Raw genomic sequence first — 21,410 nt, 5'->3', positions numbered from 1 at the left:
ACAACGCTGAGTTACACATGGAATAAACAAACATACAGTCAATAATACAGTTGAAAAAATCTAAATCTATATATATCTATATACAGTGTGTGCAAATTAGGCAAGATAAGGGAGGTAAGGCAATACATAGGCCATGGTAGCATAACACAGATAACACAGGCCCTAAGACTCTGGTCTATATGTATAAAATAGCGTATTTACGATGGCCCTAATGGGGCAAGTAGCTTTTAAAATGAAGCGACAGCTCACACGCATATTAGCTAAGTTTATGAGGTCGTCAGCTCTCACTGTTCAAACAGTCAACCCAACTTCAAGTTCATTCAAATACAATCTGCTTCAAATCAAGCATTTAACTCCATTTTTTGGGGAGGTTCTTCAAAGAGAGAATACCCCAACAGTGAAGAACAAGCAGAATACCCACTAAATGTCACATCCTGTTGAGGTTCTGTGTTGCTCACTGTGTTGACTTGATGAGGCAACCACAGCCCTGCAGAAAGAGAGTTTCCTGTCAGCGAGGAGTTTGCCTGTCAGGTTAGAGGTTTGCACTGCTGCAGGGGTTTAGAGACGTTCAGTTACTTGCTCTGCAGCCTTTGAAAGTTCAATGAAACAGGCAAAATGCTACAGGCAAAGTAAAATTGTCTTGTGTGAGTATGGCTCAGCTCCGACAGTCATCTCCCCATAGATCATTTCACAACTATGCTGTTGTTCATTCGACTGAATGTACGTATATGCAGCTCTAGGAAGTTTCAATGTGATGTCCAGTTCCTATTGTAATATTGTAACAATGATCTCTGTGGTGAAGACCAAACTTTAAGGTTTTAAGCATCGAAACACATGCTGCAATGCCTCTTCAATGGACAATTGAAGTCATTTCACGTTTTAAATTGGCCACGTCAGGAAATATGGTTACCCTGCATCTCAATTGTTCTCTGCGATGCACCAGGCCAGACATTGAAGCTTTGAAGTGATGGTCCTTGACATACGGTACAATCGAAAAGTCCATAGAAACCACAGTCTAGACAGTAATGTGGCGAAATGTGTTTTTATTTTCAGCCTCACTCACTCTGTTTCATTCTGTTTGGTATGCAGAGTTTTTTTGAAGGCCAGTCCGCTTCCTGGGACGTGGCAAAGAAAGACACTAACAGAACCAAGAACCGCTATGGAAACATCATTGCATGTAAGTCTTGTATTGAACTTCTAATAAAGTTGCTAGATGTTGACGCCTCCTTTTGCCTAGCGTGTTTTTAGGAATGAGCTCGTTTTAGATATGGCTAACCGCAACATCGGTTATCATGTACCTAGCGGTCTTTTAATCCCAGGAAACATAGAAGAATCGTTTTGATTTGACTTCCTGTTAATGAAATGCAACTAGTCAGCCTACAAACCCATGGTGTGTTGCAGACGATCATTCTAGAGTGATCCTGCAACCAATGGAAGACGACCCTTCCTCTGACTACATCAACGCCAACTACATTGACGTAAGTGGCGCAGCCTCCTCCATTGGCGACCGTGTGCGACACGACCGTCCTTCTCTCGTATGTGAGGCCTTCTATGCATGTCTTTGTCAACAATATGAATACAGCTCTTATTTCCCTCCTTCAGTCAAAGTGCTTGTACTCACTGACATTGTTGTGCTTTCTTTCACTCTTGCCTATGATTTTGGGCTGTAGATATGGCTGTACAGGGATGTAAGTATCACTGTAGGGGACCTCACCACACCTCATGTTTCCCACTCTCCCTCCTCCCTTGTTCACCTCTGGTTACCTCTAATAACATCTGCATGGCAGCTGTACGAGATGTTAGACCTCCTTTTGTCCCCCCCCCCCCCCCTCCTTTTTGATTTGATCCTACCATGCTGTTGTTCATCCGCTTCTCCCATTTCACATGTCCTCATGCCCGACGTGTACATCCCTGATCCGTGTGCGACTGTTCTCGATAGGAATATTTACAAGATGGTGGCCACCATTTGTTTTCCTTTGTTGCCTCCCCACCTGTGCCTGTGCCCAGCCAGATCCAATCTGATGGGGATCCTTTAAGGTGTTAAACCTGCTGACTCTATGAAGCAACTTGCTAATAAGTAGCCAACTACAATAATTGATTATTCCTACGAAGTAATCACTAATGTGAAATTCTTGGCAATTGAAACACACGAGTTGAGCTTCACAGAGAATGAATGTCCGTTTAGTTGGCAGATACTCAAAGCACAAGTAGGAAACGTGCTCTTATTGAAAGTGTATTTCAGTGAATGAATTAATGCACGAGAACAGCTCTGTGCATATTAGTGCATAAAGCCATTGACTCCCGTGAAGATATATCACATGCACACCAAGCTGGGGTCGAGGCACGGTGTGCTGTGTAGTAGTCTGCTGTTGTTGCAACACCAAAATGAAAGTCTTAACCGAATGATCTTAACATATTGTGTTTGTTGCAATTTTCAGGGTTACCAGAGGCCGAGTCACTACATTGCAACCCAAGGTAAGACAAAGTTCTGCCTTAACCTCTAGAGAAGGTCTGATGCTCATGTTGTTATTTCAGCATTGAGCAATTGATCTTATAAAGGATGATCAGATTGTGTTGTATTTAGTTCAGAGATTGATTGATATGTGTTGTCCTCTACAGGGCCTGTCCATGAGACAGTCTATGATTTCTGGAGGATGGTCTGGCAAGAGCAGTCTGCCTGTATCGTCATGGTCACCAACCTAGTGGAAGTTGGACGGGTAGGTCATATTGCTGCCAGACCCCCATAATATCATATTGCTGTCAGACGATGTAGTCGTCGGATCAGTCTTCAGATATTGATCTGGCATACTGTATACCTGGGCACCTATTGTGTGCAAGTATGTGTAGTACTTTAAAGACTGTCTGTTTCTTTAAATGAATGAAATGCCTATGTTCTTGTAGGTTAAGTGTTACAAGTACTGGCCCGATGATGCTGAGGTCTATGGTGATTTCAAAGTGACATTTGTGGAGGTGGAGCCCCTTGCTGAATATGTGGTCAGAACGTTCACCTTGGAGAGGGTGAGTCAGTCCTTTATCCACCCCTCAATTCCGTATTCAACAGTTTGGTTGTTAACAGCTAAAGGGGCAATCTGGGATTCACCGCTTTGTTATTGCTTGAATCCAAGATTGCCCCTTAAAATCAACACACGTTGCAAATGTGGAAGTCAGACTGAACCCAGACCAGTTGTTACCTAATAACCCGTATGCTCTCTGTCATCAGAGAGGCTTTAACGAGCTGCGGGAGGTGAAGCAGTTTCATTTCACCGGCTGGCCTGACCACGGAGTGCCCTACCACGCTACAGGCCTCCTCTCCTTCATCCGCCGGGTCAAAATGTCAAACCCCCCCAGCGCTGGGCCCATCGTGGTGCACTGCAGGTAAGCCCCTAACACGACACTTCCTCTACGCCAGACCGCCTGAGAAAACAGGTGCATTCGATTGACTTTTCTTTGATCTCTCATGCGACACTGTCATGTGACTACGAAATGAGTGCACCTGAACTATCTAGCACGCTTCAATGTCAGCCACTGCTAAGCTAGCTAAGATATACCCTTGGCAGGATGTGGTTGTTGTGGATTTTGATGCACACACTTGTAAATGTAATCTCATGCACAAGGTATCACATTGTTGTGTATACTGCACAACGGCTGGATATGTAGGCCGTTGCAGAGCGGTGCTACGCAGCCCCGTGCTCACCTCCCTGTCCTCTCGCTGCCCTCTCACCTTGGTCAGCGCCGGAGCCGGACGCACAGGCTGCTACATCGTCATCGACATCATGCTGGACATGGCGGAGAGGGAGGGCGTGGTGGACATCTACAACTGCGTGAAGGCCCTGCGCTCCAGACGCATCAACATGGTACAGACTGAGGTGACTACTAGATCCACCCCCACCGCCACACACCTCGCCAATTAACATTAACACCATTCGCCATTTCTGTCCGTCTGTTCATTTCATGCTACTGTATGCATGGACTGTCTGGAGACGCAGTGCCTTCCCTTTGCTGAGTGTGTGTCTGTGGTCCGGCCACAGGAGCAGTACATCTTTATCCATGACGCCATCCTAGAGGCCTGTCTGTGTGGCGAGACGGCCATCCCCGCCTGCGAGTACAAAGCAGCTCACTATGACATGATCAGGATAGACTCACAGAGCAACTCCTCACACCTCAAAGACGAATTCCAGGTACTGGAAGCCCTTCTGGAGCCCTTTCATATTTATGGTGGCACGATCCGTGTTTCAATCCTCAGTCTTTTATAGCCTGACGTTAATCGTGTGTCGTACAACACTAAAAGACAACAATAAAAATATGGAAATAGATCATGGGTGCATCTCAAACGGCACTCTATTCCCTTTGAATGCACTACTTGGAATAGGGTGCCATTTGAGATACATCCCACGTCTTCTAACAAACGATGTTCCCTGTCATTTTTGGGCTTTCATGTTATTTATGTTGTTTGCAGACCCTGAACTCGGTGACCCCTCAGCCACAGCCAGAGGACTGCAGCATCGCCCTGCTGCCCAGGAACCACGAGAAGAACCGCTTCATGGACATGCTGCCTCCAGACCGCTGTCTGCCCTTCCTGATCACCATCGACGGGGAGAGCAGCAACTACATCAACGCTGCCCTCATGGATGTAAGTGTCCTCTCCCCTCGTGCACACGTAAACACACACACACACACACACACACAATACAAACAGTACACACATGCACGTACGCACGCAAACACATATGCAAGCACGCACAAATACACAGACACGCACACATACACACTCCCTCGGCTTTACTAAGTGCACTGGACGTTATCTGAATGTGTAGTAGAGACAGAAAGCTAGAGACAAATCCAGGTGTATACTTCTGTTTTGTGTACTCTTTTGGAAAATGTAGAAGGACTGATATTCATTGTATTTTTAACGTGTGCTCAACAGTTTCTGTTCTTTTTGGGCAATCCTTCATTTATTTTCTCATAGAGCAAGTAGTGATGTCGACGAAAATGAAAAAAATTGCTCAAATGAATTGCATTAAAGCCCCCCAAAAAGTTTGACCCGTTTGATAAAAGGGCGAGGTAAGAGAAACAGGTGCAGTGTATAACCACGTTATTTTATTATTAGTTCTACCAATAATCCAGTTGGTAACTACTACTACTACAGTATCCACATAATACAACAGACTGCCTCACTATTTGACCTCTTGGATCAGGATTCTCTAAGGTTGATCTCAGGATCTGTGCCCGAAAGTGAATCCATCTCCTGGGAGTCATCTTGTCATAGCTGCGTAATTGAGAAAAGGGTCAGAAGCCAACGCGTAGCTGTAGCCTTTTTTGGGGGGCAATAAATTGCATATAGCAAAGAGAATGTGGTTGGTGACCGTACTAAACATGACCCTGCTCTTTATAATACAATACAATACAGTACAGTGTATTTTATACAAAGAGGTTGAATTCAAATCCTCTTCTCAGTCCTTGCTAGAATTCCAATAGACCCTGAAACAGAACTCTCAAAAGAGACTCTCGCTAAATACTCTGAATGAGAGAAACCGGGGTGAATAAATAATAAAACTATGTATTGACACATAGATCCTGGGAGATGACATAGATCCTGGGAGTATTGACATAGATCCTGGGAGATGACCTAGATCCTGGGAGTATTGACATAGATCCTGGGAGATGGTATTTCATGTGCACAGAGAAGCAGAACTTTGCTAGATTATGATCTTTTTCATTTGGAGGGTAATGTTAAATCACTTCCTCGTACGCTTCACAAACTTCTGGACTTTTTCTAACCAAGCCATCAGAAGAATACCAGGTAATTTTTGAACTTTTCACTTCTGAATAATTCAAATGCTTCTAACTATACTGGATTTGTTTCATGGCTTAATTAAGGCGTATGTCAGCAGAACTTCATTTAATGTTACTATTGCTAGAAGCATGCCCACCACATGGATTGCCCTGGTTTGAAAAAAAACAAACACTTGTCATTCAAACATCAGAAATGTCTCCACATTCCTTGCATGTTCATATATGCACACATTGTTCACTCTGACAGGGATCATATCTTCAGTATGTGTTCTCTGTAAATGTCTGCAGACTCAGTGCTGTGAGATGTTACATGGTTCCTTGTTGACTTCCTCCACCGCAGAGCTACAGACAGCCAGCAGCCTTCATCGTGACCCAGCACCCTCTGCCCAACACGGTCAAAGACTTCTGGAGGCTGGTGTACGACTACGGCTGCACGTCCCTGGTCATGCTCAATGAGGTTGACCTAGCGCAGGTAATACCTGACCACTTCCCCCTCCTGCGTTCACTGCCGTGGACCCTGGTTTCAAATCGCATTATTGTGCATTGAGCGAAGGTAGGTTACACGTTATTGCTAAGGTTGTTGTTGTTGTCAATCAGGGCTGTCCTCAGTACTGGCCTGAAGAGGGGATGCTTCGCTACGGTCCTGTCCAAGTTGAATGTATGTCCTGCTCCATGGATTGTGACGTCATCAGCCGTCTCTTCAGAATATGTAACCTCACCAGAGTAAGTGCTCCACTGTCTTGTTTTTTTAGTCGCTGCCATCGAGGTTGATGGTTTGATTCTTATAATGTTATGACGTTCAGAGTCAGAGCCAAAATGGCTGCCGTTGATTATGTATGTTTCTGTGTTCCGCACAGCCTCAAGAGGGCTACCTGATGGTGAGGCAGTTCCAGTACCTGGGCTGGGCCGCCCACAGAGAAGTGCCAGCGTCCAAGCGCTCCTTCCTTAAGCTCATACTGCAGGTGGACAAGTGGCAGGAGGAGTGTGAGGAGGGAGAGGGCCGCACCATCATCCACTGCCTGTGAGTGTATACACAAACACACACACCCTCCACCACCACTACCGCCACTACCACCCACACACTCACACCTCCGACATGTATACAAATAAAAATCCCATCATCTCTCTCCTATCTGCACCCACCTCTTGTATTTGCCAACTTTAGCAGTTGTGTAGAATAGCATTAGTCACCCAACCAACCTCCCGTTACCACCCTTGTGTTCCTGTGCTGTAGGAACGGAGGCGGCCGCAGCGGCATGTTCTGTGCTATCAGCATCGTGTGTGAGATGATCAAGAGGCAGAATGTGGTGGACGTGTTCCACGCCGTCAAGAGCCTGAGGAACAGCAAGCCCAACATGGTGGACAGCCCGGTAAGACAGGCCAGCAGCTGACTCCAGTTCAGTCAATCTGAGTTTCCCCAACAGACGCATCTCTGACTCATATAGTGCCAGTATATTAGCGTAGGCCTACGCCACCTCTCATTTCTGGTGATATTCACTTCTGATATTTTCTGGAGAAATTTGGAACGAAGCCGGCCAATAATAGGAAGGTATTAGAGAACAGATAGGAACACCTCATGTTAGAGTTGTTTTGCAGATGGTTTGGGAACAAATTATAACCAGGTGATATTGACAAAAATATAAAACAATGATCATGTTATGGACCATGGACAAATTAACAAAAGAGTCTGTCGAGATGATGAAATAAACTGTTGTGGGTAAACATGAGAGAAACCTCGCCACATCCTTTACAGGAAGATGTAAAGGATGCCTATGCATATGTCTGCAGCCCTGTGTCAAAGTTACCTGTTAGCTCCTCAATTCACTGCCAGAGAATAGTTAGAAATAACATATTTTTATGTTAAGAATTGAATACTTCATTCAGTAGTCATTCATCTTGTTATCACCATGTTATTAGTGTATTGTTCATCGTATACGGTTGTACTATAGCATTGTGTTTATCGTGTTTTAGCACCACAACGGTTCACACAGGATGTGTTTTCATCTGAACAGGAGCAGTATCGTTTCTGCTACGACCTGGCTCTGGAGTTCATCGAGACATCTTAGCCAAGAAGACGGGACGAAACAGAACATCCGGAACTTGGTAACCATTCCAACGCTACAGATCCTTTGGAGGTGGGCATCGTTGACTAAGCCTATACAGACTGCTGTTGATGGTTTTTTTGATTTATTTTTTTGTTGTCGTTGTTGAAAACTCTTTAATGTTTCTAATTGTACTGGGAGTATGATGTGAGTGGTTTGTAAATGTCTCCATTGTACTTCGCCGTGTTCAGTGCCAGAGAGACACGTGTCGGCCACTAGGCCACATTTGCTACAATGTCTTTTGCAGATTTAGTTATTTTTTACGTGCAGCCATTGTAAAAAAAAAAAAGAAACAAAAAGGGTAACACTAATGCCATGGTGTTGCATGCAAAAAACGTTCTTTTTATTTTCATTTTTTTAATATTAGCAGCATTATTGTCAACGAACAATAGATATCTATATATAGAAGTCGATCACAAATGTGAAAGGAGAAAATACAGCGCTCTATAAGTGCTGACGCGTGACATTGGCTTGGTAATGTTTGTATCGTGGACTGATGGCTGACTCATCTTGTTTTTATTTTGTAGCAAATCTTAAATCATAAGCCAAAGACTTATGTAAATATGTCTATATGGATAAAGCACATTGTTTGTATCGATCGTTTACTTTACATTCCTTTTTGAAGGCTCAAAACAATCATCTTCATTCCATGTTTACCTATGCCTTTAAACTGTAAACATTTAATGTCGTTTTTTTTTTAAGTATTAAGGTAAATTTCAGTAGTAGTATCTTATTTTCAATGTTTTCTTATCTTCTGTGTGATGTTACAGTGGGTTAATTTGTGTAAAACATGCTTGTGAATTCTACCCATGCAGATAGAATATCAGAAGGGCAAGTGACAACCTACGAAAGAGCTCTATTTTTTTCCTGATCTCCTAACCTGTATTGGTATTTTGGAAAAACAAAAGAGAAATAAAATGAATTATAAATCAGTATTATATACAGCTTGCTAAGATGTAAGCCAACACAGCAGAGGCATGTGTTGGGGCAGCCATACTGATTTGGGACATGAGTGGACCTCCTGGAGAAAAGGAAACAAGTCATTATCGTGTGGAGTTTAGTCATGTTTCATATATTATTATTATTATTTTTGTCTGTAACTGTTGGCTTATTGGCTGTAATAAAACATTTAAATATTTGAATAAAATGTCATTGTGTAAGACATCATTAGTGTCATCACAGGGGAGTATGTTTGGTTTAGTCATATGTATCATACATTGGCCCACAACTGTTCAGAAACTACGCACCTAATGATTATTTTAATCTGGTCACTAAATATTAGATAAAAACTGTTTTTTTTTGTTGTTGTTTGGGTCAGTTCCCCTTTAATCCAGTGCCTGCAGAAGTGCAAGTCACTACAGACTTACAAGTGGCCTTTTTCTGATTTTATGTTAATCATCGTTATTGTGACTAACATATTGTTGTTCTGTGGCATTGGTCTCCGGCTGGATTCCCAGTGATACAACCTAGCTACTTAGTGAGTTGTGGTTAGTTAGCTGCCTCTGGTTTCCGGAGGCAGAGTGAGGGCTCCTGTAACCTCTGCTGTTGCACGAGTGACTCATACGTGGATGCTTTTTCTTTCTGTGTCACTGATTCGCGTTGTGCCTGACTATGCCACAGAAAGAGAGCCTTAATACTCAAGAATGAGCCCTGGCACACGGGTTACTTGGTATTAATACACCGCTGGTCAACTTGTTGACTGACCCATGTTGAAGGTGGCGTCTCCTCTCTAGGTTTCCTTCGGTACACTTGTCCGGGTCACCCAGAGATCAAATGAAAAGGATGGCTATGACACTGGATGAGTTCACCCGCTCGGTGGATGCCAAGTCTCTCCCTAGAGTACTGCAGATGCAATCTGGATATTATTTCCAAGGTAAGACTGAAGACATCATATTAGCCCCAACTTTACTCACTGGACTGGCATTTTGGAATAACAAATTATGTCGTGTGAAGTTAAGATTAACGGCTCACAGTGTATGAAGTATTTTAACATGCAAATGATATAAACAAAAGGTATTTCACATTACAAAATTCAACATAAAACTGTTGACGAGATTATTGGGGCAAATTGTGTGGTAACACTTTGTGCTAACTTTCATGAATAAGCCTTTATAAATGTGTATGCATGAATTATTAATGCTTATTTATGATAGTTATTAAATGTTACTGCTCTTTACTTATTTTCTGACTTACTTGGATCCATTACACCACAAGGAGAATAGACAATCGACTGTTCTTAGAGCCAACCAGTGCCACTACACTAGATCCATTGAAATGACTTTCTACCAGGTTCTGTGTATGAGCTGTATGGAAGAGAGGGGAGTTTCTCCTGCGGAGAGCTCCTGAAGATCATTGGGATCAGTGTCACCAGACTCATCGTGGAGCTTCAGTCTGAGGGATCCAAATCCATAACAGTCGATCTATCGCTTGACTACCCAGGTGGGCCCGAAACATCCAAACTGTACCTTGAATATGAAATCTAATTGTTTTGTCATCAAATGTGTACCTTTATAAAGCATTGTAATATAGATTAATATATTCTGATTTAAATTTCTTAATAAATGGCTTTTTATTGGCCTTTACCATGTATTGCACTTTACAGTATGTCAATGTCCAAACCCCTCTCTCAGGTAAGAAAGGGACCTTACCAACATGTGGTTTTGTGCATTGTACCAATAAATATAATTTCATATATTGCTTTGCTTGCCTGTACTGTCAGGCCTTTTCAGGATCGTGGACGACAAGAGGCCATACACCAGTATACAGGAGATTGTTGACTCGGTGCGTATCAGCCCTGAGTGCCTGGGCCAACCAGAGTTCTACTGCCCTGAGAAGCTACAGCTTCCTGAGGGGACCATCCAGGCAGAGGAGAGCTTCAGACTCACTGCTATTAGGACAGAGCACGGAGACAGCCATGTTGACTGTGAGGTCACGCGGAAAGACTCCAAGCACATCTTCACTGTGAAGCTCTCGCACACTGGGGAGTTCTATGAGTGTGCCGACGACCAGTTCTACACCCTCGGGGAGCTGGTGGAATGGAAAATGCGCAAAGGAAGGAAAAGGACAGTGACTTGGGCCAAGTCTTTGCCGTCAAAAGAGAAGTGCGTGTCTGAGTTGCCAGAGGACTACAGTGGAGAGTTGGTTCTCACACCTGTCTACGAGCTTCAGACGGTATCCAAGTGTGAGTCTCAAACGTACCAATAATATTTTCACTTTACATCAAAGTTATGTTGAATGAAAAAGTCTTTAATCTCCTGATTTAAAAAATAAATAACAAATCGCAAAATGTTTTTCATGTTTTAATTGCGTTTTTCTCATCTCAATGTTGGTTTTCAAGTTAAAGGGGACACACTGCAATCTTGACAACTAACGTTCATGAAAGCTACACTGGTCTTAGGTTTTTTCAGAAGCACAGACACAAAAGTCGCCAATGTTTTGATGTGTAGTCATCATGCTGTTCAGGCAATCACGATGCATTTCTACTTTTTTAGAAAAAACACAACAGAAAACTTTATTCAAAGCTGCAGTTAAACGGATTTACTAATGTCAAACCTTTGGCGATCAATTCAATGACTTACAAAATATGTATATATGCTGCATTATGTACAGTGGGGCAAAAAAGTATTTAGTCAGCCACCAATTGTGCAAGTTCTCCCACTTAAAAAGATGAGAGGCCTGTAATTTTCATCATAGGTACACTTCAACTATGACAGGCAAAATGAGAAAATAAATCCAGAAAATCACATTGTAGGATTTTTAATGAATTTATTTGCAAATTATGGTGGAAAATAAATAAGTATTTGGTCAATAACAAAAGTTTATCTCAATACTTTGTTATATACCCTTTGTTGGCAATGAGAGGTCAAATGTTTTCTGTAAGTCTTCACAAGATTTTCACACACTGTTGCTGGTATTTTGGCTCATTCCTCCATGCAGATCTCCTCTAGAGCAGTGATGTTTTGGGGCTGTTGCTGGACAACACGGACTTTCAACTCCCTCCAAAGATTTTCTATGGGGTTGAGATCTGGAGACTGGCTAGGCCACTCCAGGACCTTGAAATGCTTCTTACGAAGCCACTCCTTCATTGCCCAGGCGGTGTGTTTGGGATCATTGTCATGCTGAAAAACCCAGCCACATTTCATCTTCAATGCCCTTGCTGATGGAAGGAGGTTTTCACTCAAAATATCACGATACATGGCCCCCATTCATTCTTTCCTTTACACGGATCAGTCGTCCTGGTCCCTTTGCAGAAAAACAGCCCCAAAGCATGATGTTTCCACCCCCATGCTTCACAGTAGGTATGGTGTTCTTTGGATGCAACTCAGCATTCTTTGTCCTCCAAACACGACGAGTTGAGTTTTTACCAAAAACTTCTATTTTGGTTTCATCTGACCATATGACATTCTCCCAATCTTCTTCTGGATCATCCAAATGCTCTCTAGCAAACTTCAGACGGGCCTGGACATGTACTGGCTTAAGCATGGGGACACGTCTGGCACTGTAGGATTTGAGTCCCTGGCGGCGTAGTGTGTTACTGATGGTAGACTTTGTTACTTTGGTCCCAGCTCTCTGCAGGTCATTCACTAGGTCCCCCTGTGTGGTTCTGGGATTTTGGGGATTTTTGCTCACCGTTCTTGTGATCATTTTGACCCCACGGGATGAGATCTTGCGTGGAGCCCCACATCGAGGGAGATTATCAGTGGTCTTGTATGTCTTCCATTTCCTAATAATTGCTCCCACAGTTGATTTCTTCAAACCAAGCTGCTTACCTATTGCAGATTCAGTCTTCCCAGCCTGGTGCAGGTCTACAATTTTGTTTCTGGTGTCCTTTGACAGCTCTTTGGTCTTGGCCATAGTGGAGTTTGGAGTGTGACTGTTTGAGGTTGTGGACAGGTGTATTTTATACTGATAACAAGTTCAAACAGGTGCCATTAATACAGGTAACGAGTGGAGGACAGAGGAGCCTCTTAAAGAAGAAGTTACAGGTCTGTGAGAGCCAGAAATCTTGCTTGTTTGTAGGTGACCAAATACTTATTTTCCACCATAATTTGCAAATAAATTCATTAAAAATCCTACAATGTGATTATCTGGATTTTTTTTCTTTCATTTTGTCTGTCATAGTTGAAGTGTACCTATGATGAAAATGACAGGCCTCTCTCATCTTTTTAAGTGGGAGAACTTGCACAATTGGTGGCTGACTAAATACTTTTTTTGCCCCACTGTATATATTGTTGGAAAAACATTTGAATCAGGAATCTTGTTGAAACATTTCTTACAGAAAAGTAGCCTGCCTATCATAGCTTGTGCTTGCATACTAAACAAAAATAATACATTTTTTTGTTCACAGTTGGGAAGAATGTTGTTTTCATGCCATCCACCCTGGATGTTGAGGTTTTGGACGTTACAGAGGAGTGTGACGTTGCCTGTTTCATGCAGCCTCTGTCCTTCCGTGATGTCTTTGCCAAGCCCAGCGAGTTCTTCCCCTTCAAAGCAGAAGTCATCGAGCCACCATCACAAGTTCAGGAGGAATTGGGTTTCCTGAAATCCTCTAAGCAGGTCATTGTCCACAGTGCCTACCAGGCGAAGAGAATCCTAGCATCTGAGATTCGCAGCGAGGCCCAGAGACGCTTCCTCATCCCAGTGTCTTACAATGGCAGGTTCAAGCGCAGGCCCCGGACATTTCCCACAGCGTATGATCTGGAGGTGGCCAAGAGTAACATGGAGCAGCTGCACGTAGTGGCCACCAGGGCCTTTGAGACCCACTACGAGGGGCTGTCCTCGGTGCTGGTGGGAGACCAGTACCTGGTACACAAGATGGAGACAAGCGAGGTGATCTACGGAGACGAGAGGAAGACGGTGGAGGCCCTGGCCTGTGAGAAGATGGTGGGGAAGAAGTACGAGGCCGTGCTGATCCCCATGTGTCTGGACGGGGGTTTTGTGGAGGTGGTTCACGACAAGAAGCAGTACATGCTCTCAGACCTCTGCCACAGGTTCGCCCTGCCCTTCAACGCCAAGGTGTCCATGAGGGACCTCTCAGTGAAGGAGGACCTCTTGGCTGGGGCCGCGGGGCTGCAGCTGGAGGAGGAGATCACTGACCCCTACCTTATTGTCTCCACCCTGGACCTGGCCCAGTGTTGGGAGGTGCCTGTCAACCGCACCAACATGGCCCTGCAGCTTCTGGAGCCGTGGAATGGCCCAAAGCTGACCCAGGGCGAGACCGTCCGCTCAGCTGTAGAGGAGATAGGAGAGGACTGCTACTTCACCCTGAGGAGGTATGTCAATGCCAGCGTGCTGCCTCCCCCTCGACCACCCAAGAGACACCAAAAGCACTCGGAAGATACAGTGAAACTGCCGCCTCCCAGGCCGAAGAAGCCAGATCCCCCCTCTCCAAAGGTGAGTCGATCATCCGTTGTATTTTATACCTTAATAAACAATAACAACAACAATAGCTATCAGATGTATTTTAGCGAAAAGTTATATTCAATCGATTACAGTACTAATTCTTTGTGTGGTCTGTGTTATCATATTGAAGAGCCCAAATGCAGCCAATAAAGCCGAACAAGCAGTGCCTACCTCTAGAACATCAAGCTGTGCAGAACAGAACACCCCTCCACCAAGAAATGAAACTTCCAAAACAAGTCTGGCCACAGTGACTGATTCAGGCCCACAAAAAGGTTTGTCTATGTTTCTATATTCTATCAGAATACTTTTGTTGAATATTCAACATGCTTGAAGGATAGTTGTGAGCAAAATTGCAGCAGACTCATTTTGCTACTTAACTTAATTGTCAGCTGACAATATAAATACATTCTAGATTTTGGAAAGCAACCGATAACTAATATTATAAACTGGGTGGTTCGAGCCCTGAATGCTGATTGGCTAACAGCCATGGCATATCAGACCATATACTGTAGGTATGACCAAAAAAATCATTTTGACTGGTCTAATTACATTGGTAACCAGTTTGTAATAGCAGTATGGCACGTCGTGCCTAAGAAACAGCCCTCATCCATGGTATATTAGCCATATACCACACCTCCTCTGACCTTATTGCTTAATCAATCTCTGTCTAAAGCTTGACTTTGATTCTCATTGCCTTGTTGTGTTTGTGTCCACTCCTCAGCCACCGGTGAAGAAAACAGTCCTCGGCACAAGACAATTAAACAGGATGATGATGATACTAAAGATAATGAACACATTGACGAGGATGAACTTGCCAGCATCAGGAGAAAATTGAATGACCAAAGTATTCACGGCAAGAGAAAAACAATAAACACATATGCCATGCAGACTGCGAAACAGGTTTAGGAAATAAGAGAATCAATGGATATCTTTAGGATGGAATAGAATCAATGGATGTGATGAATATCTGATACATATCCAAGCTTAAAGTTTGAGTGTGAAGATCCATGAACATTTTGGCATGTGAGATATAATGTTCAAATTTCAAGCAACATTTATTTATCTTTGTTATTATGCACTTTGCACTGAGCCACTCTTCCATGTAAATGTATTATTATAGTCATACAATAAATACATTGTTTGTGCATTAATCAACAAGGACTTTGTCTACTGTGGAAAAGGAATGATGGCAAACACAGGAAGTGTAAATAGCACTGTGTGAGTTTTATTCATTGGACTTATGTGCTGAGGCCCGTGCAGCTGCGGGTCATCTCTGTCAGAATGGAGACGAAGGTGGAAACAGCGAATTTAGGGTCCAGGATCAGGTTCTGTAGGAGCTCTCGGCCCTTCTCCCGAGCCTTGTCAGAGCACATGGCTGAGCGCCACATCTTAACCGGAGAGCCCACTGTCACAAGGTGAACAACAACTGGTTAAGAAAATGTGATCAAGTAACCTGATGCAACCGAATTGGTACTGTAGATCTCTCAATTTCAATACACTTCATGCATGTCACCACTAGAGGGAGACTATAGACTTCATTTTCTCACTGACTGGTGTCTGTCATCTCAATTTCACTCTGAAATGTTCCTCTTACTTTTCATACAAAGAATGATCAAATATATTTTTTTAACATCCATCTCGGGGGACTAAAAGTAAAAGTACTCACAGAGAATCGTGTTCATCCTGTTCATCCAACCAAAGATATAGAGGGTGTGGTTCTCCTCTGTGCTTAGGTCAGCTATGTTAGGAGCACTATCCCCCTCCTGAAGCACTCTGCTGGGCAGAGGTCCCATGAAAAGCACAGAGTTATTGAGGCTGGACTGGAAGTATGCGGCTGCCACGTAATCTGCAGCGTTCATCCAGCTTTTGGCGAATGCAACCTCTGGGCTGGAATAGTAGCTCATCCTGTAACAAAGGTCAAAGGTGTGATTACAAGGACTAAATTGGGACTCAAAAGACTGAATTAATAATTGTTTTCGTAAACAATAATCAATAATCAAGGTAAAAGCTGATTGAAGGACAGAGTCCTATATTTAATTGAAACTCAACATTGTGTCAAGAGTACCAGAGTACCAAAAATGAAGTCAAATGGTGATGACCTGTATCACTTAATGTTTCTACTCACTTTGCCTTGCAGCTGGATGAGGCAGTATTCAAAGAGAGCGTTTCACCTGCCCAAAAGGCACCTAGAATCTGGTCCCTTTTCTCAAAGTCAGAAATCTCAGATGCGCTAACATCTTTCAGGGTCTAGAATGGAAAGGTAGCATATTATAAACCAAGAACAACAAATAATTCTATGCATTCACCAGTGATGGAACTGCGGTGCAGCTGTCAGATCCACAAGTGGCGCCTTGTAAATAGCAATGTCCTCCTTAAGTATAACTAGTTTGAACACTGGAATGTGAGACCTAATCTACACCTTGATTAGAGTGATCGAAGTCATTATTTCGTTGAATGATTGTTCAATTTAAGCGTAATTGTTTCTATACGGCCTACACCTTGGCGTTCTGAAAGCCAGTTGGACGGGTGTGGCTTCACGATCACAAGAGCAGCTGCTCACCAATCTGACGGCTCCAACATATTTCCACTTCTGACAACTGCCATAACATCCACTATACGGGTGTCTGCTATTGATCTGATTGAGTCTAGGCCTCACTCAACTAAATTAACAAGCCGGTTTTATCTCCTAGGGCAAGAAGGAAAATGCTTCCCATGGGGAAGGAGGTTCATTGAATAGCTTACCTGGAAGAATTCTTCCCATTTGGCCATGAGGTCTGGGTACTTAGCAGAGCAGTCTGTGTAAGAGGTGCAGGAGTCTTCAGCTGCCTCAGCTGGTGCCTGTACCTGGACCTGAATGAGACCATCTCCAATCAGGCCTTTCTGCACAGCAGCCAGGAACGGGATCACTGAGAGGTAGTAGTTCACACCTGGGGAGGGAGAGAAGGAGCGAGAGAGCGAGTTTACTAATGGTCTGTTATTGAAGTGTTGGGCTACACACATGGCCTGCATGGTTGAATATGTGTCACAGTGCTTACATGCCCACCAGCTATTAGTGGAAATGCACATGGGATCTCCTTCCTGTCCACATGTTGTAGCACCAGTGGGGTCAACCAAACGCCCTAAGGGAACAGAAGCGCATTCAGTCACATCTCTTCCCCCATGACAGCCTTTGATAAACCATCTGATCGAGACAACTGAGAAACGTAGTCAACATTATTGTGTATTACAGTTATCGCAAAAACAATGTGCATATATTAGACTCCCCAAACCTACCTAATGAAGGCCCGACATACCTGATCTGACTTTCCAGGCCAGCTGCAGAGGCAGGCCCCACAACGGGCTGGCACTGTCATTGGTTCCCATGGAGGCCATATACTTGTCAGTGGAGCCAACCAGTATCCTATACAGACTCATCCTCTGCAGGGAGTTCCAGGGGTTGATCGTGACCACGTTGTCCGCCTGAGGCAGGTCCGACAGCTGGCTGGGTGCCTGGTCCCAGAGGATGGGGAGGCCATTTTCAGTGAGCACTGCTGCGTTGGCCCACAGGGCTACTAGCTGAAGCAGGGAGAGGGTCCAGACACACTGCATGCTGACTACACCTGGGTAAGTAACAGTTCCCCCTTTTTGTACTGGAGTGGTCAGTGCACTTTGGCCTCACAACATCGCATGATAGAGAGGGGGTATCGGGGGTAAATCCACTGTGAACAGTACTTATCATCCCGTTTTTTGTCCACTCAGCACTTTTGAAGAGCCATTGGACAAGGGTCATAGAAACAACCAAAACAGTTATGTCAGCCCTCAGCAAACATGATCCATAGGGAAGGCAAAGGCTTCAGACATTGATCAGTGATTTCAGCATCGAAAAGAGCATGTCTACTCTCCCGTCATTCCTGTTTGTTGATGATTGTCTATGTTTACTTTACAATGTTTTCCTGAGTCAAACTCTGTCCTGCATGTGGGCTCGGGGTTCCCAGAGTTTGCTGCTGTTATATGTGTGTGCAGCATAAACTTACAGTTTATGTAACCGTGCATGACCCTTAAACATTGGCAGAGAAAACTTAACTTAAAAGGGAAACTAACGGTTATATAAAGCAAATCGGTGTAGATTGATCAAGTTTTGGATTAACCATCGAACACATACAGTGGGGCAAAAAAGTATTTAGTCAGCCACCAATTGTGCAAGTTCTCCAAATTAAAAAGATGAGAGAGGCCTGTAGAGAGGCCGGTACACTTCAACTATGATAGACAAAATTAGAAAAAAAAATCCAGAAAATCACATTGTAGGAATTTTAATGAATTTATTTGCAAATTATGGTGGAAAATAAGTATTTGGTCACCTACAAACAAGCAAGATTTCTGGCTCTCACAGACCTGTAACTTCTTCTTTAAGAGGCTCCTCTGTCCTCCACTCGTTACCTGTATTAATGGCACCTGTTTGAACTTGTTATCAGTATAAAAGTCACCTGTCCACAACCTCAAACAGTCACACTCCAAACTCCACTATGGCCAAGACCAAAGAGCTGTCAAAGGACACCAGAAACAAAATTGTAGACCTGCACCAGGCTGGGAAGACTGAATCTGCAATAGGTAAGCAGCTTGGTTTGAAGAAATCAACTGTAGGAGCAATTATTAGGAAAGGGAAGACATACAAGACCACTGATAATCTCCCTCGATCTGGGGCTCCACGTAAGATCTCATCCCGTGGGGTCAAAATGATCACAAGAACGGTGAGCAAAAATCCCAGAACCACACAGGGGGACCTAGTGAATGACCTGCAGAGAGCTGGGACCAAAGTAACAAAGCCTACCATCAGTAACACACTACGCCGCCAGGGACTCAAATCCTGCAGTGCCAGACGTGTCCCCCTGCTTAAGCCAGTACATGTCCAGGCCCGTCTGAAGTTTGCAAGAGAGCATTTGGATGATCCAGAAGAAGATTGGGATAATGTCATATGGTCAGATGAAACCAAAATATAACTTTTTGGTAAAAACTCAACTCGTCGTGTTTGGAGGATGCTGAGTTGCATCCAAAGAACACCATACCTACTGTGAAGCATGGGGTTGGAAACATCATGCTTTGGGGCATGCTTTGACGACTGATCCGTGTAAAGGAAAGAATGAATGGGGGCCATGTATCGTGAGATTTTGAGTGAAAACCTCCTTCCATCAGCAAGGGCATTGAAGATGAAATGTGGCTGGGTCTTTCAGCATGACAATGATCCCAAACACACCGCCCAGGCAACGAAGGAGTGGCTTCGTAAGAAGCATTTCAAGGTCCTGGAGTGGCCTAGCCAGTCTCCAGATCTCAACCCCATAGAAAATCTTTGGAGGGAGTTGAACGTCTGTGTTGTCCAGCAACAGCCCCAAAACATCACTGCTCTAGAGGAGATCTGCATGGAGGAATGAGCCAAAATACCAGCAACAGTGTGTGAAAATCTTGTGAAGACTTACAGAAAACATTTGACCTCTCATTGCCAACAAAGGGTATATAACAAAGTATTGAGATAAACTTTTGTTATTGACCAAATACTTATTTATTTTCCACCATAATTTGCAAATAAATTCATTAAAAATCCTACAATGTGATTTTCTGGATTTATTTTCTCATTTTGCCTGTCATAGTTGAAGTGTACCTATGATGAAAATTACAGGCCTCTCATCTTTTTAAGTGGGAGAACTTGCACAATTGGTGGCTGACTAAATACTTTTTTGCCCCACTGTACATAATGCAGCATATATACATATTTTGTAAGTCATTGAATTGATCGCCAAAGGTTTGACATTAGTAAATCCGTTTAACTGCAGCTTTGAATAAAGTTTTCTGTTGTGTTTTTTCTAAAAAAGTAGAAATGCATCGTGATTGCCTGAACAGCATGATGACTACACATCAAAACATTGGCGACTTTTGTGTCTGTGCTTCTGAAAAAACCTAAGACCAGTGTAGCTTTCATGAACGTTAGTTGTCAAGATTGCAGTGTGTCCCCTTTAACTTGAAAACCAACATTGAGATGAGAAAAACGCAATTAAAACATGAAAAACATTTTGCGATTTGTTATTTATTTTTTAAATCAGGAGATTAAAGACTTTTTCATTCAACATAACTTTGATGTAAAGTGAAAATATTATTGGTACGTTTGAGACTCACACTTGGATACCGTCTGAAGCTCGTAGACAGGTGTGAGAACCAACTCTCCACTGTAGTCCTCTGGCAACTCAGACACGCACTTCTCTTTTGACGGCAAAGACTTGGCCCAAGTCACTGTCCTTTTCCTTCCTTTGCGCATTTTCCATTCCACCAGCTCCCCGAGGGTGTAGAACTGGTCGTCGGCACACTCATAGAACTCCCCAGTGTGCGAGAGCTTCACAGTGAAGATGTGCTTGGAGTCTTTCCGCGTGACCTCACAGTCAACATGGCTGTCTCCGTGCTCTGTCCTAATAGCAGTGAGTCTGAAGCTCTCCTCTGCCTGGATGGTCCCCTCAGGAAGCTGTAGCTTCTCAGGGCAGTAGAACTCTGGTTGGCCCAGGCACTCAGGGCTGATACGCACCGAGTCAACAATCTCCTGTATACTGGTGTATGGCCTCTTGTCGTCCACGATCCTGAAAAGGCCTGACAGTACAGGCAAGCAAAGCAATATATGAAATTATATTTATTGGTACAATGCACAAAACCACATGTTGGTAAGGTCCCTTTCTTACCTGAGAGAGGGGTTTGGACATTGACATACTGTAAAGTGCAATACATGGTAAAGGCCAATAAAAAGCCATTTATTAAGAAATTTAAATCAGAATATATTAATCTATATTACAATGCTTTATAAAGGTACACATTTGATGACAAAACAATTAGATTTCATATTCAAGGTACAGTTTGGATGTTTCGGGCCCACCTGGGTAGTCAAGCGATAGATCAAGCGACAGAAAACGTTTGACCTCTGTCATTGCCAACAAAGGGTATATAATAAAGTATTGAGATAAACTTTTGTTATTGACCAAATACTTATTTTCCACTAAATACTGACTGACTAAATACTTTTTTGCCCCACTGTATAACTTTATTTATTCAGTGACGCAATAAACCAAATTGTTGTCCAACTGAGGCAGGTCTGGCAGCTGG

The 21,410-nt window shown here is 43.5% G+C and overlaps 4 protein-coding genes across 21 annotated transcripts in view; 2 read left to right on the top strand and 2 right to left on the bottom strand.

The window, feature by feature from the left end:
* ptprk (protein tyrosine phosphatase receptor type K) overlaps positions 1–9,042 on the top strand; it is a 148,539-nt gene extending 139,497 nt beyond the window's left edge. For 7 of the 18 annotated variants that reach the window (XM_036975699.1, XM_036975698.1, XM_036975703.1 and 4 more), the window contains 16 exons: positions 1,090–1,177; positions 1,402–1,535; positions 1,671–1,688; positions 2,439–2,475; positions 2,620–2,717; positions 2,902–3,018; positions 3,221–3,375; positions 3,731–3,866; positions 4,029–4,178; positions 4,457–4,630; positions 5,783–5,800; positions 6,134–6,265; positions 6,391–6,516; positions 6,651–6,814; positions 7,028–7,163; positions 7,806–9,042. In XM_036975699.1, coding sequence (XP_036831594.1) covers positions 1,090–1,177; positions 1,402–1,535; positions 1,671–1,688; positions 2,439–2,475; positions 2,620–2,717; positions 2,902–3,018; positions 3,221–3,375; positions 3,731–3,866; positions 4,029–4,178; positions 4,457–4,630; positions 5,783–5,800; positions 6,134–6,265; positions 6,391–6,516; positions 6,651–6,814; positions 7,028–7,163; positions 7,806–7,859 — 1,737 coding nt within the window. In that variant the 3' untranslated portion in view covers positions 7,860–9,042. The remainder of the gene's footprint in view (positions 1–1,089; positions 1,178–1,401; positions 1,536–1,670; positions 1,689–2,438; positions 2,476–2,619; positions 2,718–2,901; positions 3,019–3,220; positions 3,376–3,730; positions 3,867–4,028; positions 4,179–4,456; positions 4,631–5,782; positions 5,801–6,133; positions 6,266–6,390; positions 6,517–6,650; positions 6,815–7,027; positions 7,164–7,805) is intronic. The other 11 variants (XM_036975708.1, XM_036975712.1, XM_036975711.1 and 8 more) reach the window with 5 other exon arrangements.
* Positions 9,043–9,456: 414 nt separating this feature from the next.
* themis (thymocyte selection associated) lies at positions 9,457–15,227 on the top strand. Its single transcript, XM_021600319.2, has 6 exons — positions 9,457–9,768; positions 10,185–10,334; positions 10,615–11,076; positions 13,243–14,288; positions 14,428–14,569; positions 15,019–15,227. Exons 1-6 carry the CDS (start codon positions 9,669–9,671, stop codon positions 15,201–15,203), a joined length of 2,085 nt encoding a protein of 694 aa, XP_021455994.2. The 5' UTR covers positions 9,457–9,668; the 3' UTR covers positions 15,204–15,227.
* A 101-nt stretch (positions 15,228–15,328) lies between these two features.
* On the bottom strand, positions 15,329–17,894 carry leg1 (protein LEG1 homolog). Its single transcript, NM_001124381.1, is given in 6 exon segments — positions 15,329–15,702; positions 15,964–16,202; positions 16,423–16,544; positions 17,040–17,224; positions 17,333–17,416; positions 17,591–17,894. Coding segments are annotated over 6 exon segments (1,092 nt in total). The 5' UTR covers positions 17,886–17,894; the 3' UTR covers positions 15,329–15,535.
* Positions 17,895–20,021: 2,127 nt separating this feature from the next.
* Positions 20,022–20,925, bottom strand: LOC118964439 (protein THEMIS-like; the record flags this gene model as incomplete). The annotated part of the gene is made up of 1 exon (XM_036975717.1): positions 20,022–20,925. A coding segment is annotated over one exon (507 nt), but the record flags the coding sequence as incomplete, so codon positions are not given.
* Positions 20,926–21,410: the final 485 nt, after the last annotated feature.

Source organism: Oncorhynchus mykiss, chromosome 4 (genome assembly GCF_013265735.2).
Source record: "Oncorhynchus mykiss isolate Arlee chromosome 4, USDA_OmykA_1.1, whole genome shotgun sequence".
Lineage (NCBI taxonomy): Eukaryota > Metazoa > Chordata > Actinopteri > Salmoniformes > Salmonidae > Oncorhynchus > Oncorhynchus mykiss.
This window is presented reverse-complemented; position numbering and strand designations above follow the sequence as displayed.